This window comes from Brachyistius frenatus, unplaced genomic scaffold (assembly GCF_029030835.1).
Source record: "Brachyistius frenatus isolate BFR_SWC_R1_liver_20210118 unplaced genomic scaffold, ASM2903083v1 Contig_125, whole genome shotgun sequence".
NCBI classification, from domain to species: domain Eukaryota; kingdom Metazoa; phylum Chordata; class Actinopteri; family Embiotocidae; genus Brachyistius; species Brachyistius frenatus.
The window spans coordinates 369,358-383,805 of NW_027210724.1; the positions used below are offsets into that span (position 1 = coordinate 369,358).

Here is a 14,448-nt window from a genome sequence, read left to right on the forward strand (position 1 = left end):
ACATGTACAGAGTACGCCCTTTACAAGCTGGAATACAGGATCCTTTAAAACTGGAGTTTTTCACAAGGTTGCCAAGCTTGACATACGATTTATTTTTTTAAACGCATTTAAAAAAAATTTTTTTTTAGAAAAACTAGAGACTGATTTGTGGTATCTGACATGGGCCAATTTTATGCTTTTATTTTGAAGGGTTAAATTCTTAGTCTTCCGGTCTTGTTCCGCGTTGTATACTCGCAGCTTGACTCGTCGTTGTGATAGGAGGGGATAAATTGGAACCGACCGAGCTCCCCAATTCCTCCTCTCGGTCAGTGTCGGAGAGGTTCTGATGAAAACACTCAGCTGCGAGTCCGGGCGCATTTTCTAACTCGGGCTAACCATCCTCTCACATGCGCCGCTGACACGTCTCCAGATACTACACACATCCCGGCGGGCGGCGGAGGGAACATTTACTGGTTTGACACGTTTGTGAATACATAGAGGAGACGTGTAAAGGGGGAAGATGTTGCTGAAGGAGTACAGGATATGCATGCCACTCACAGTGGAGGAGGTGAGTTTTTCTACCAATTTCTACTCCTCTTTGTCTCAACTTGGGTTCAGTCCTGCTCAGACGACCTCTGCAGCTCTTGGGTTTTTCTGTTCCAGACATGTGCCAGGGGAAGTGTGAGAACTGCTTTTAGATGAACCTGAAGCACTTCATCAATCCATCCTCTTTTCTTTTTTACTTGTCTTCCTACTTATCTGCAAACCATTGCAAGCCATTCTGTTTAGCCTAAGTGAACACTTAGACAATTTAATCAATCGTTTTTGTTGGCTCACACAAAGCCCATATAAAGAACTCTCACAATCCTGATTCTGTCTTTCTTAAATAGCCCAGATTAGAAATATATAAAACAAACGGCACACTTTTCCTCCATCAAATTAACATATATTACAGATCTAATAGTTTGCTTGATCACTTGGTTGTAATGTTAAAGAGGTAGGGGTCATTATAATCCAATCGGCACGCTTAAAGAGGCATCATGAGCTTCTTTCTTTGCTCACACACACACACACACACACACACACACACACACACACACACACACACACACACACACACACACACACACACACACAGAGTTAAATGTAAATTGAATTGCGTTAAATTCCTCGCCCTATTCCTTTGCACATGATGACACTAATGCAGAGTAGGGTTCTCCACATTTAGAAGTGTTTCAATGATTGACATCAGAAATACATTGTTCTTATTCATCTTGTTTCTCTGTTTTTTTTTTTTTTTTTTTAACAAGGCAAGGTCTAAAATTAGGAGGTGAAGACTCCCTTGTCCTGGCATGCATGCTGTAAAGCACAGCAGAGCCTTTTTTTTTTTTTTTTTTTTTTTCCAAAATTATCGCCCATGCTGTCATTTTCTTTTTCATCTATGTCCCTTTTGTTGCTGTGAATGTGTGGTCTTTTTTTGTTTTTGTTTTTCCTTATGGCAGTCAGGTGGAATAATGGTCCTACTGCAGTGCCGTGTCTCCATTACATCTTGTTAAATCACATCTTGAGATGAAAATAAACGTGAGATTGGGGCTTTTATCAAAAGAAATACAAATATTGTGATACTTGAAAATAATCAGACTATTTTTTTGAAATTTCAGCAAAGTTATTTTTAGGAAAGAAAATGAGAAATTAAGGCAGAAAATGTTTCAGATGATTTAGTGGGCACTCACAAACTCATATTTCCCTTGTTTTACTCTCTTGACTTCACCTACACGTGTCACCTACATATAACTGAATCAAGTTTCTGCTTTTTTAATGGTGGCTTTTAGGAGGCATTATAGGATATTAAGAAATGACTGAGTAGAGCAACTCTCACTGAAGTGGTGCAATATGGGCTGATGAGATGGCTTTACATCTGCCAGGGATGTCACCATTGTCACCACTGAGCTTCCAGAACCATTTTCTCTGCGCAATCATTGAAAAAGGCGTTACACCACTGACTCATGTAAAAACCTGCGGAAATGTCATCTTCTAATGCAAGTGGATAGATGTGTTCTCACAGGCCTTCTTGAATACCTTTGCGGTGTGTAAGTGTCTGTGCTTGAAGGACAGAGACATCGCGTGTGTGTGTCATGTGGGCTTTTGCATTTGTGCATGCATTTTCCATTCGATAAACCAGCATTAGACTTTACCGTGCATAGTCACGCCTTGCAGAGAAATGAGAGCTCTTTTGTCACGTTGAACTTGTTAACAGTTGCCTGTCATGAGAACCAAGAACAGTTCAATTAAAGGATCAGTCTGATGTCAAATTTAAACAAAAGGGTTATCCTACCACAAAAGTTCCAAATTCAGCATTGGATGGCGTCATCATTCCAAAATGGACAACTCTGCCAACGGATGGTTAAACAACTAAATATATTATGTTTATACTATAACTAAATGATTTTTTACATTGGTAATGATTGGAAATTGTTTTTTAATAAACTTTTGATAATCGATAACAATCTGCTGACACAATACAGTTTTGTCTCTTCAGTTATACTTGTGGATCTATTTAAAATCTCATGTCCAGAAATGATTGAATGTTCTTTTAGCATTAAAGCTTGAATATCGGCGCCTGCTGTTGTAACTTCCTGTCAGTGCGAATTGCTACAGAGAAAAATTTACTTTCTTTATAATGCAGGCAGAAACATAAACTGTGAAGTGCACATGCAAACTTACAATTAACGACTCAACCACTTTAATCAGCTGATAATTCTCCATTCAGAAGCTGGTGCAGCTGTTAGACCATAATGGATACCTACAATTAAGACTTGATTAATTAAAGTCAGAGAAATATAATATAATTGGAAGTATTTGTATAAGTCCAGAGATATTGTGTGTATCAGATCACTGAAAACCTCTGAAGCCCTTCAACTGTATTCAGAATGTAACATTGAAGTCATTGCACATTTTAGCAAACAAGAAGTAGAGTAGCTGTCTGTCACTGCTCAGATCAGCCCTGCACTTTGCCTCTTCTTTTTCTGCAAAGATAAAGCTGTGTTTGGATGCATCCCAGGAAGCAGAGCTTCATTGTTTGTTGGCAACTTGGAGAGAAACCTCCTCAATGGTCCGGGGGAAACACAGAGGAGGCGGTGGCTTGTTTCTGTTTCTTCTTATCGTGGCTGCGCACATTGAGCTGAGTGTCATCCCTCTTCTCCGTATAGTTCGGCCCGAGTTTCCTTCCTGTCCGAAGGGAAGGGAAAGGAAGAGAAGGGAAGGGAAGGGAAAGGAAGGGGGGATTGATGGAATGACAGATGGAAGGATAGAGTGGACAGCTGATGCGTGAGGACAAACTGCTCTGCCCCGCTGAGGGGTTGAGGGGAAGAGGGAGGAAAAGGATGGCAGAGAGGGAGAGAGAGAGAGAGAGGGAAAGATGAGGCGGGAGTGGAGGTCATGCGGGAAGTTGTGGGAGATTTTTTTTTTTTTTTTCCGTTAAAGATCCCTCGGGTCATACACTAATGCAGTGTGTGCGTGCTCTTAGATTTGGAGTCCCGGCGACATGCAAGGTCACGTCTTTCTGTGTATTGTCTCTGGGAAGAGATTACTGTCTGCTCCCTGGCTGAGTTGCGTCATCACGGCCGTACTACCACAGATGTTGGACCGGGTAGCCGCGCTGTGTTTATACAAGTTTAACAAACACCATGCGCACGGAAGAAATGACTTAGCAATACCAGAGAGTATGAACTGTTCTGTGATTCCCAGCTCTCTGTCTCCTTCATCATCTCTGGCCTGTCTGGATGTTTGCGTGCCTGACGTTCCTTTTCCCCTCCATACTCCTAAAGAAATAGTTCAATGTTTTTTTTAGTTTTTTTTTATAGTGAAGACGAGGGGGAAACTGAGAGCTCCAGCACCCACGGGGACCTTTTAAAGCGCACACATAAACACGTTTACATCTTGTTTGTTTAATTCTTTCAAAAAAAAAAAAAAATCAAAGTGTAAAAATAACTAATTGTGGTTCTACGGTAGGCTATAGTCATCATCGGGAGTGTTGTTACTGTGAGGTTGCCAGGCAACAGAGGAACTCACAGCACCCTGACAATAAATAATCCTTTACATTACCAGGCTAACGGGTTCCCCCTGTTTTCAGTCTTAATGATGAGCTAAACTGATCTGCTGCTGCTTCTCAAAGACCTCATGACAGGAAAGTGGGTATGTGCATTTCCCAACGTGTGGAACTTGTCCTTTTAAAATGGGCTGGGCCTCATTCTGACATTTTCAATATCAGTTCTGCTGCCTTGACTTCTATACCATAAAATCCATTTTGAATTTTTTTTTTATTTACACCGTACAAGTCTTTATTAAATGTCCCCTAAACGCCTCATGTACTATCAGTAGACGCTAGCAAGAGAAGCATTCAGTTTGTGCAGCAAGTACTGTATGTGACCCAAACTGGTTTGAAAAGAGTGAAATAGGTTTTCTTAGCCGTCCAATAGAGACATCGTCAATGCATTTTTAAAAATGAAAACGTCTGGATGAAGCCAAGGTGTTGAAATTTGGTACTGATGACACATCATTTAATATCACTGCCATAAAATTATCAAAGTTCAGTACCCAGCCCTATTGTCGTCTCAGTCTTGCCAAGAAAGTGAGTAAGTGTATTAATCTATTAAATTTAAATTCAATCCCAGGATTCCTTTTTAATTAGTTATCTCTGCAAAAATCAAAAAGGGTCAAAGATAGAAAAGGACAGCTGAAAAGCTTCCAGGCCTTTTTGTAGATTCCATTTTCCTCGCATATAAAAACATTTGCTAATCTGTGGCCAAGATGACTCGGTGTAACTCAAGTCTGCAACTTTGAAAGAGTATAGTCACAGCAAAGTTTCTTTACTGGAGTATTGGTTTAAAGTTCCATCTCAGACGATTTAGATATAACACCGGAACCACTTAGCCAAGAAATAATCATTTACCCCTTTGCGTGCCTTGGGAATAACTGTTCTCTTCTCCAACTAGCTGAGCTACTCATCAGCCACCATTTTTTCCTGGAAAGGATTGAAAGGTGATGCATCACAGCAGATACAAATTGATGTGTTTCTGCTGCTGTTCTGTGGGTTTTTACTACCATTATATCGTTCTCCGCTGCAGGAGCTCTAACTTCCTCCTCCCTGTCTTTGTCTGACATGTACTTTTCAAGCTCACGAAAAAAATCGCCGTCATTTGCTGACCTTTTGACTGACCTGAGTCACTGTATCCCTCCAGCAGCATGATTCCTTTCAGATCATAGCCTTTTGTTGATGAATCTGAAATTTTCCTCACAACTACAATTTCACACTCTGATAGATTTATATGCATGGTCAAAAGAGCACCAGAGGTTTGCATCTTTGTGTCCAGATTTACAAAGAGCCAGACTGTATCAGCTGAATAAGGTTTTACAAGAGCAAAAGGATGCATTCGGGGTTACAAAACTGAAGTAGGTCTCCATTGCAGAAGGACAACTCCTATTTTTTTTTCCTTCCCATTTACCGCAGTGACTAAGAACATGATGACATTCAGAGAAGGACAGTAAAAAAAAAGACACCCATTCAAAGTTGAATTAACTGAATATCTATGTGTTTTAAGTCTATTTTATGTAGCTGATAGGCGCTCATATCCTTTGGCTGAACGGCTGTTTGCTGGGGTGTTAGCTCTAGCAATAACTGAAGGGTCATGACACCATCTGATTGTACAAAAACTGTAATCTGACATCTTTTCTGGGCTCATGCTGCCATATGCACAGGAAGCCCAAAGGTGTATCCATTCAGAGGTCAATCAATTCTGCCTCAGAATTAAAGATAATGCCACTGTTTCCACTTGGCATAGTTATGAGTGGGTAGTTTCTGAATGGATGTAAAATGTGGTTGTCCTGTATCTAGTCCCCTTTGAGATTCTGAAATGACTTTTGCAAAGGGAAGTTGCTTGTCCTGTTGGCACGCTGAGAGAATAGATGGGTGGATTTGTGGAAGGATGACTGTATAAATGGGAGGATGCGGGGCAGGCTGCTTGAATGAGTTGCCAGATGGATGGATGACTGGAAGGACACCTGGGTTGTTGGCTCATTTTTCAAGCCATTAGCGTCTCATCTATTTTCTTGCCAGAATTCATTAGAGAAAATTAATATAATTTAATCTAGCAAACCCGACACCCGCTAAGAAAACAACACAACTTACTATATGCGAGTTCACACTGTGGTGTAAGCTGCTCAGCTTTATGTGCACAGCGGATATTGCTTAAGTAAAAAAAGAGAAAAGCATTTATGTAAAAGCAGGTGGCACACAAAGTTTCAGTCAACATGTGATATTCGTGTTGTAGTTGATCTACAAAGTCCTACAACAGGTTTAGAATGGCTTTGTTTCTCCCACGAGGGATTATCAGTTATAGATGTGCAGAGAAGTTTTTGTGTTGTACAGACATGGTCTCAGCCCTCAAGCAGGACTTTGACAATTGACCCATTCAACTCAACACTACGTTTAATGGCTCAAGGCATTAAGATGTGAAAAAGGTTTTTATTTGAAGTGTCACTGAAGACACTAGAAGGTTGCATATTTGTCAGCTTTAATGTCTCTTTCTGTGGGTTGTTTCATTCATGTTGGTGAAAAAACTCAGGACTGTTTAACTTGATTGGTTGCCATTGTTAAATCACAAAACATATTTCCATTAGAGCTCAACCAATACTGGATTTTTGGGGCCGAAATGGATTATCCTGCCCCTGCCAGCTATTGCTTGACAGGGTCAGTCTTTGCAGTTATTATAGTCTGGAAACCCTGTTGGCCTAAAGATTCTCTCACCTACTCTAATTGTCGGATCGGTAAGCGACAAGTGGGAGTGGCTAAGTGCAATGATGTTGAAGAAGTTACAACAATGGTGGCCATAGTAGAGTTTCTTCACAAAACATACTGTACATGTTGGTAAATGCCAATCAGTTTAAGGCTGCTCCAGTAGTTTAAAAATTAACAGTCCCTAAAGGAGTCTGGCGAGACCTGGTGAAGAAATTTCCCCTCGGGGATTAATAAATTGTATAAAATAAAAAAATAAAAAATAAAATGATGAAGGCAGGATATTTTACAGTTCAACCCTTTTTTCAAAATGACATTGATGCATTAAAACAGTGAAAATCACTGCGAATTTAGTATTGTAAATAAGTAGATTTTTATTTTTAAAAGTACAAATAGAACAATTTCTAAATTACCCCAAGCATTTCTACTGGTATACGCAAATACTGATATATTTGTGATTAGCCAATATCAGCTGATAAGATCTGCCAACTGATATATTTGTAGGCCTCTAATTTCCATGATATCATCATTAATTTCATCTATCCACAGAGCTGAAAAGCAGTGAGAACAAATGTTCTAAAGGTCAACCAGGACTGCAAGACTGTTTTCTGGAGGAATCAATGAATGAATGAATGAATGAAATGACTAAAGAAGACATTGTCCTCGGAAGACTGGTTGTTCCTGAATTTTGAACGGGTGATGTAATAAAATGTAGTATAAAGTTGGGTAAGTGAGACATTAACGATTGCTGTAGGGACATGCTCTATTGTCCCTGTTTACAGAGGGAGGTCAGGTGTTATGGTTAAGTGGAAGTTTGCTGTAGTACATCAACCAGGGCTAAAGATGACATTAAAGCTCCACGTTATTCATGATAGTACCACCAGGTCCCTATTCATTTTCACAATCACTGCTCCTCATTCATTCAGAATATTGTTTTCTTTGTTGATGGTTAGACCCCTCGCATCCACTCCAGAATTTGTTTAGGAAATCAGGCCTGTTAGACGCTGTTTGTTTCCATAGTTTCATGGTAAGGTGTGAGCCCTTTTTACCATCTGGTATACCTGACAATGCTATGATTCAATCAACATCCCATTTACTGACAATTACTCTTCTAGAGGAAACCATCATGGGTTGTGATGGACCATTATCCCCGGAGAGGACTATTCTCATTTCCTCTGTGTGTGTGTGTGTGTGTGTGTGTGTGTGTGTGTGTGTGTGTGTGTGTGTGTGTGTGTGTGTGTGTGTGTGTGTGTGTGTGTGTGTGTGTGTGTGTGTGTGTGTGTGTGTGAGAGAGATATTAGCAGGAAAGGCAGTTTCATAACACAATGAAATTGTCGCGCCATGCTGACCTGAAAGTCACACTCCACTCTGGAGAGAGGCTGTTTCACTTACCTATGGAACAGATTCTCTTCCTCTATCTTGTGCACACTCGCCATTATCGCTGTTATCTAATAGTAACACACTGCACTGTGACACATAATCAGTGTCTCTATTTTGTAAGCTGTTCAGCGACCTGTGCTTGATAGCAGCAGGTAGCACTTCAGTTCATAGATGGTCAGATGAGACGGCTGATGAGCTCTGTGGGCTCATGAAGAGTAAAGTGAGTTCTCTAACATTTTGAAAGTTAGCCACTTTAACTTTACAGATATTACATTCAACTGTTATAGGGAGGATTGCTTGATCATACTATTATCAGAATTAGGTTTTTCATCAGTTTTTACATAAAAATAATTTGTCCTGGTGCCACAGACTGTCTATAGAAATGGACATAGTTTCAGGGTCTGAAAAGTGATGCAGATGCAGAAGTGCCTTAAAGTGCAATGCCACTGAGGGCCAGTGGTATTATATATCTCATTTAATACAAAGTCATTTTTTGGTCACTTCTGGCTCTAAAATAACAACATGGTGACGGCTGAAATGCCAAGCTTGAGGCTCGACAAACCATTGGGTTACAATGCATAACTAAGTCTATCTAAAGTAATAAAAATACATCTAACAAAAAAGAAAGGGTTGTATACAAATTAAATTTCCTGATAAAGCATAAGTACAAAAATATGTACAAGTGCAAATGTACAGAGTGTATTTTCTGTGTGTTTCTTTCTAAAAACAAACGCCGCAATTACATTTATTTGAATTGTATGTGGTGCAGCCTCTTTTTGTTCAAGTTTTGGTATAAAACAGCCTTTTGTCACCATGGAAAAAAAAAATCCGAAAGTTTCTTCCATTAACTCTCTGCTGCACTAACAAATCAAGGGAGGGATAAGAGATGTTTTTCTACTGGCAGCCACAGTCTGTAGGTGGCTGCTAAATCTGTCAAAGTGTTGCTGAAAATAGAGACCAAGCAGCTGATTCTTTAGACCAAAGCAACTTTTCTCGCTGTGTTCAATTTGGACATCTTCGCTGACAATACTTCCTGTTTGTGGGCTCACATGCCAATGTGGTAACCTGACCCACGAATTTGAAGGATTGATGTTGTATACTATTATGCAGTGTAATTGTGAAAGATCTCTGAATAAAATCACTCTATTATGAACAAATACAGTAAATGGCTGAGAGGCTGGATAAGAGGGGGAGTTAATAGAATTATGTGAGAGATGAAGCTTCACAGCCTCTTTATAGTACTTGACATTACAGGCATACATTTGCTGCACTGGGCCAAGTACTTCCAAGTGGATCTGCACACATTTCTTTGTTGTGTACCAGAACAGATGTCACAGGCTGTGGCAGAGCAGCTCTGACAGGAAAGGTGACAGGAGTAACATGGAATAGTTTAGGTGTTTTTTTTGTGTTTTTTTTTTCTTCCCTAATGCAGTGATGTGTGGAATAATTAGTTGGTGCCAATGACAGCTATGATGTATTCACAATATCAATATGTCTCAAATTTATGATGATAGGGGAGTTGATGATAATGTGATATGCATGTTTTTTTCTATTCACAATAACTGTTTTGAGACATGGAAAAAACAGATATGGTCATGTGGTATATGTACATTGATCAATGGGAGGTTTCCCTTGCCATCGCCACAGTTGTACACGCATACAGTAACAGTATACATGCACAGATAAGAGCTGACTTATGTGGCCATATTTTTTTGTTTTGTTATTGTGACTAATAATAGCTCTAGTGTGACAGAGAAGTCTGTTGAGCTTCAAAAATCCATAACACTTTTGGAGATGTGTGCTGTGTTGGTCGGTCTGAGTCAGTTTTATCATATTATTGCATTTAAGGGCTGAAACTGGAGCCTGACTGATGCTGTGTTTTTTTTTTTTTTACGATGGCATTAAGATGGAGCAAAACAATTCCAACATTTCTATATTGTCCGAAAAGAGGTTTCAAAACTCTTGTGACAAAAATGGAGGCAGGATACAGTTTAAGTTTAAACCCCTTTTAGTTTAAACTGAAACAGGGAAATTTACTGGAAATGTCGTAATAATACATAACTATAGATGAAAAAAAGCACAAGTAGGACAATCTTAAAATCGCCACAAGCACCTTCTTCTGCATTATGTTCTATAAAATGTTTTCATATTGGACAACAAATACACTGATATATCGATACAAGAACCGGCTAAATCGGTCATGCTTTAGCTGCAACGAATAATTATTTTCATTATCAAATAGTCTGTTGATTATTTTCCCAATTCATGTCAGAAAATAGTGGAACATTCCCTTTACGTTTTTCCTACCCCCACCCCCCACCATGTCTTGTTTTGTCTGTCAGTCCAATACATCCGGCAACATCCACATTAATCTTGATGTCAGCAATTGACTATGCTGCTAACAGTGGGATGTTAAGAGTGAAATGAACGGATAAATGATTGGAATTGACTGACAGTACTATTGGTTTCATAATACTCACAACTGACTTATTTCCCCAGCCATCCGTGGGGCTCTATCTCCCACAACAACACAGGATTTCTCAATGATGGCTTTAACTAGCTTATTCACACTAATTTACCTTGCCACAACCAAATTTTCACAACCCCGTTTTTGTTTTATGAATTATTGAGTAGATTCCTGCCAAAAGCAGAGGTGGTGTTTAATAAACAGACTAAAAACATGACTTTGTTGTTACAGTAAAATGTTGGCGATTACAATAACACAAAGTGCTGAATGAAAATTCTGGCTTTGATTCAGAAAATTCTTCAAAGGGTAATTATCAGTATTATTATGATTTCAAGGATGATTTGTGTCCTCTTGTAGATAGTTCTTCAGTATAGTTTGCAGTGCTGCATCGTACTAAACACTGTTGCTATGGTGCCATAAAGCCCTGTACAGTTTGCTGATCAAGCAATCCATTAACGAAAGCGAACTTATTGTCTCTGGCTGTACATACATATTGGTCTATTAATTGACTGTCAGCCCTTTCCTGCTATTGACTACCGTTATGATACCGGCCTTTAAAAATCCAGTATAGGTCGACATCTAGTCTGTTTACATTAAGCTGTTTGCTGCCCTGCTATGTGGGTCATCCCACAAAGTGACCTTCTTTTGAAGAGGGCTGAAGAGAAACATTATCACAAGGTCCACATAAGCCCGTTGTGGTACTCGAAGCATGATTTAGGCTTGTAATGTCTCCAGTGCATCAACAAATGCCGCCTTGATAATGCTCTCAGTTAAGCGTGAAAATGGCTTTTAAGCAGCCTCGTGTTTATTTGGCGACAAAACCTATCTTCAGTGTCCCGTGTGGTTTGCCCCGATGAAGGCTTTGGCTGTATTATTAACTGTTTGCTGTTATTTCTGACCAGCTTTTACCACTAGAGGTATGAACTGCGAGTTGTCATCTGATCTGATTTAATGTTCTGCTGGTCTTTTCTCACTGTTTTGTAGTTTCACATTAGTGCATGTGTATTTGTGTGTATGTACATGTTCAAAGGCACAGAGTCATTTTTACGACCTGTTCTTATTCAGTAGCTGCTTGTCCGTGCTTTAACTCCACTGAGAGACTCTTGAGAGAGTAGAAGTGCAACATAAGAGGAGGCGTAGCAGAGAATCGGAAAATAAAATAATCAGCAACTCTCTCCTTTTTTTTTTTTTTTCTTCAATTAATCCATGAAGAGATGAGAAGTAAAGATTTACCAAATCAAGATGAGGATGAGGTAGACGGATGAAGATAGTGGTGGTTCAGCAGATACTATCATACTGTAAAATACATGCAAATGGAAAAGGAGAGGAAGAAAAGTGAGAGTGTGTTGAAGAGGGCTAAGTAGTTGTAAAGTATGAAGAATATGGGATAAGTTTACCAGGAAGTAATTTCTGATTTAATGCAGCCAGTGGTTTTCTAAGATGCTCTTTAACACTCAGGCAGAGAAACAGTGCCTCATTAACATGATAATACCCCTGTAATGATAGCTTTAAAAGTAATGAGTATAAATGTATACGCGCATATTTCTCTCGACTACTTTGCTGCCTCCTAAATATAAGTGCCATGTGCGTCACTGCCCATGTGTGCACAAAAGGCATTTGTTTTAAAAGGATTCATAAGTGGCTCTATTTTGCACTTGCTGGGAAAAAAGTTTTGAAAGATTTGCTTCCATCGTGTTGCCACTGAGGATGCTTTTACACTCCAGATAAGAATACTTTGGCGCACACTGGTCATCATGCTGTTCTGCTATGCCTGCAGCCCACACACAGGTGCAATGTGTCTTTGGAAGAACTATCGGCTCAGCTCAGCACACACACACACACACACACACACACACACACACACACACACACACACACACACACACACACACACACACACACACACACACACACACACACACACACACACACACACACACACACACACACACACACACACACACACACACACACACACACACAGACAAATTAGACAGGCTATAGATAGCTATATGCTGACACGCTTCATTATCATCTTTTGTTACTATAGTAACCACTGCCATCCGTCCCTACCATTACCCCAATAGCGGAGTGGATTATAGTGATTACAGTGTAAGACCATCCCTAAGATAACTGTCAAATAATGAAACAGTTGATAGTCCTACCCTCCCTGAAGCCTGGGCTTTAGTACCAATCACTTCCTTGCAGTATGTTGTCTGTGTTTGAGCTTGGACACATTAATGTCGGGGTAAATAGGCTGTGCAGCATTTGTTTACAAGAGTCGGTGGGGGGGGGGGTCGTATATTCGTATTGCGGAAATGCAGCATACTGAGAGTAGCAAATTTAAATGGCCCATGCGGATGAAATGTCACTGACGATCTTTCTCTCTTCCTTCACCACTCAAAAGGACAGTGTGGAACTGTGGTGCCCCCCCATTTCAACCAGCAATGAGTGTTTCCTTTGTGTTTTATCAATAGAAGGATCATGTTTTGTGCAGTTTTAACAGGACTAACAGTCTGCAGCCATGCTGGTGGTTCTTTCTGGCCAGCAGTGCGTTGTGCTTAAAGCTAACATTAGCATGCTTACATCCTCACAATATTAAATTTAGCAGCTGTGATGTTTAGTTAATAGTGTTTTAGCATGCTAGCACTTGTTTATTAGTACTGAACAACTAAGCCAGATGCGAATTTAGGAGACGCGGCTGTCTGTAACAAATTTCAGAGGAATCCATTCGAAAGTTGTTTAGACTAGAATCTACAAAAGTCAACTTCCTGGTGGCACTGAACAAAAGGAGATTAATCATCTGAAAGCTCTGAGTGTCTGTACTAATTTTTGTGCCCATTTTATGATATTTTCATATTCAGAATGAATTTACCCACCTGGATGGGCCGCCCGAGTGTAGTCGATTTATGATCGTCTTTCTTCGGACAGCTATTGTTCCTCATTGCCATGACCTCTTGTTGAAAGTTTACATTTTTATGTCATGACATGGGACTTTTTGAAAGGCATACCTGTCAGAAAGACATGCCAGCATCGATAAAAGGAATCGAAAACCTCTGAAGGGGACAATTCTAGTGGATTGGACAATTTGACAATCGATCCCCCCCCGTAGTGATTATGATGACAAGATGGATATTCAGTGTGCCATCATCTGTGCATCCTGCATTTTCTGCAGTTTTTTTTCAGGTATAACTATCTAATTTATAAATACTAAATCGCACCCATGACGGCCATTTAGGGGCAGATTCACAGCTTCACTAGTGTCACCTGGAAACTGAGCCAGTTTGTCTCACTTAGAGGTTTTTCACAGGTACAAGGTTTGCCAGAGACAAGTGTTCTAAAAACCTGAGAAATATGTGAAGTCAATATTTCACGTGAGGGAATTCTGATGAAGAAGCTCAGAGATCATCAACTCACTGAATGAAGCTAATAAACCTCATGTCTTATCTTAATAACTTTACAGTGACGGTTGATGCTCAGTCAGTCTCTGCCCCTGGAGGGAGAGCGATAGGATGGGAGAGACAGACTGTGTGTGTGTGTGTGTGTGTGTGTGTGTGTGTGTGTGTGTGTGTGTGTGTGTGTGTGTGTGTGTGTGTGTGTGTGTGTGTGTGTGTGTGTGTGAGAGAGGGAGTGAAGGAATAGAATTACTGTTCCCTCACATGATTGTAAAGTAAGGGTAGGTCACATGCTCAACCCTTCTTTTAAAAAATTAATAGTGTGTGTGTGTGTGTGTGTGTGTGTGTGTGTGTGTGTGTGTGTGTGTGTGTGTGTGTGTGTGTGTGTGTGTGTGTGTGTGTGTGTGTGTGTGTGTGTGTGTATTTTCCCCTAT

General features: G+C 40.0%; 1 protein-coding gene across 1 annotated transcript in view; it reads left to right on the forward strand.

Annotated features, from left to right (window-relative positions):
- The first annotated feature begins 319 nt into the window (after positions 1–319).
- The window catches only part of LOC138630003 (cytoplasmic phosphatidylinositol transfer protein 1-like), a 66,000-nt gene continuing 51,871 nt past the window's right edge, over positions 320–14,448 (forward strand). Inside the window, exon 1 of the mRNA XM_069714081.1 lies at positions 320–547. Coding sequence (XP_069570182.1) covers positions 500–547 — 48 coding nt within the window. The 5' untranslated portion in view covers positions 320–499. The remainder of the gene's footprint in view (positions 548–14,448) is intronic.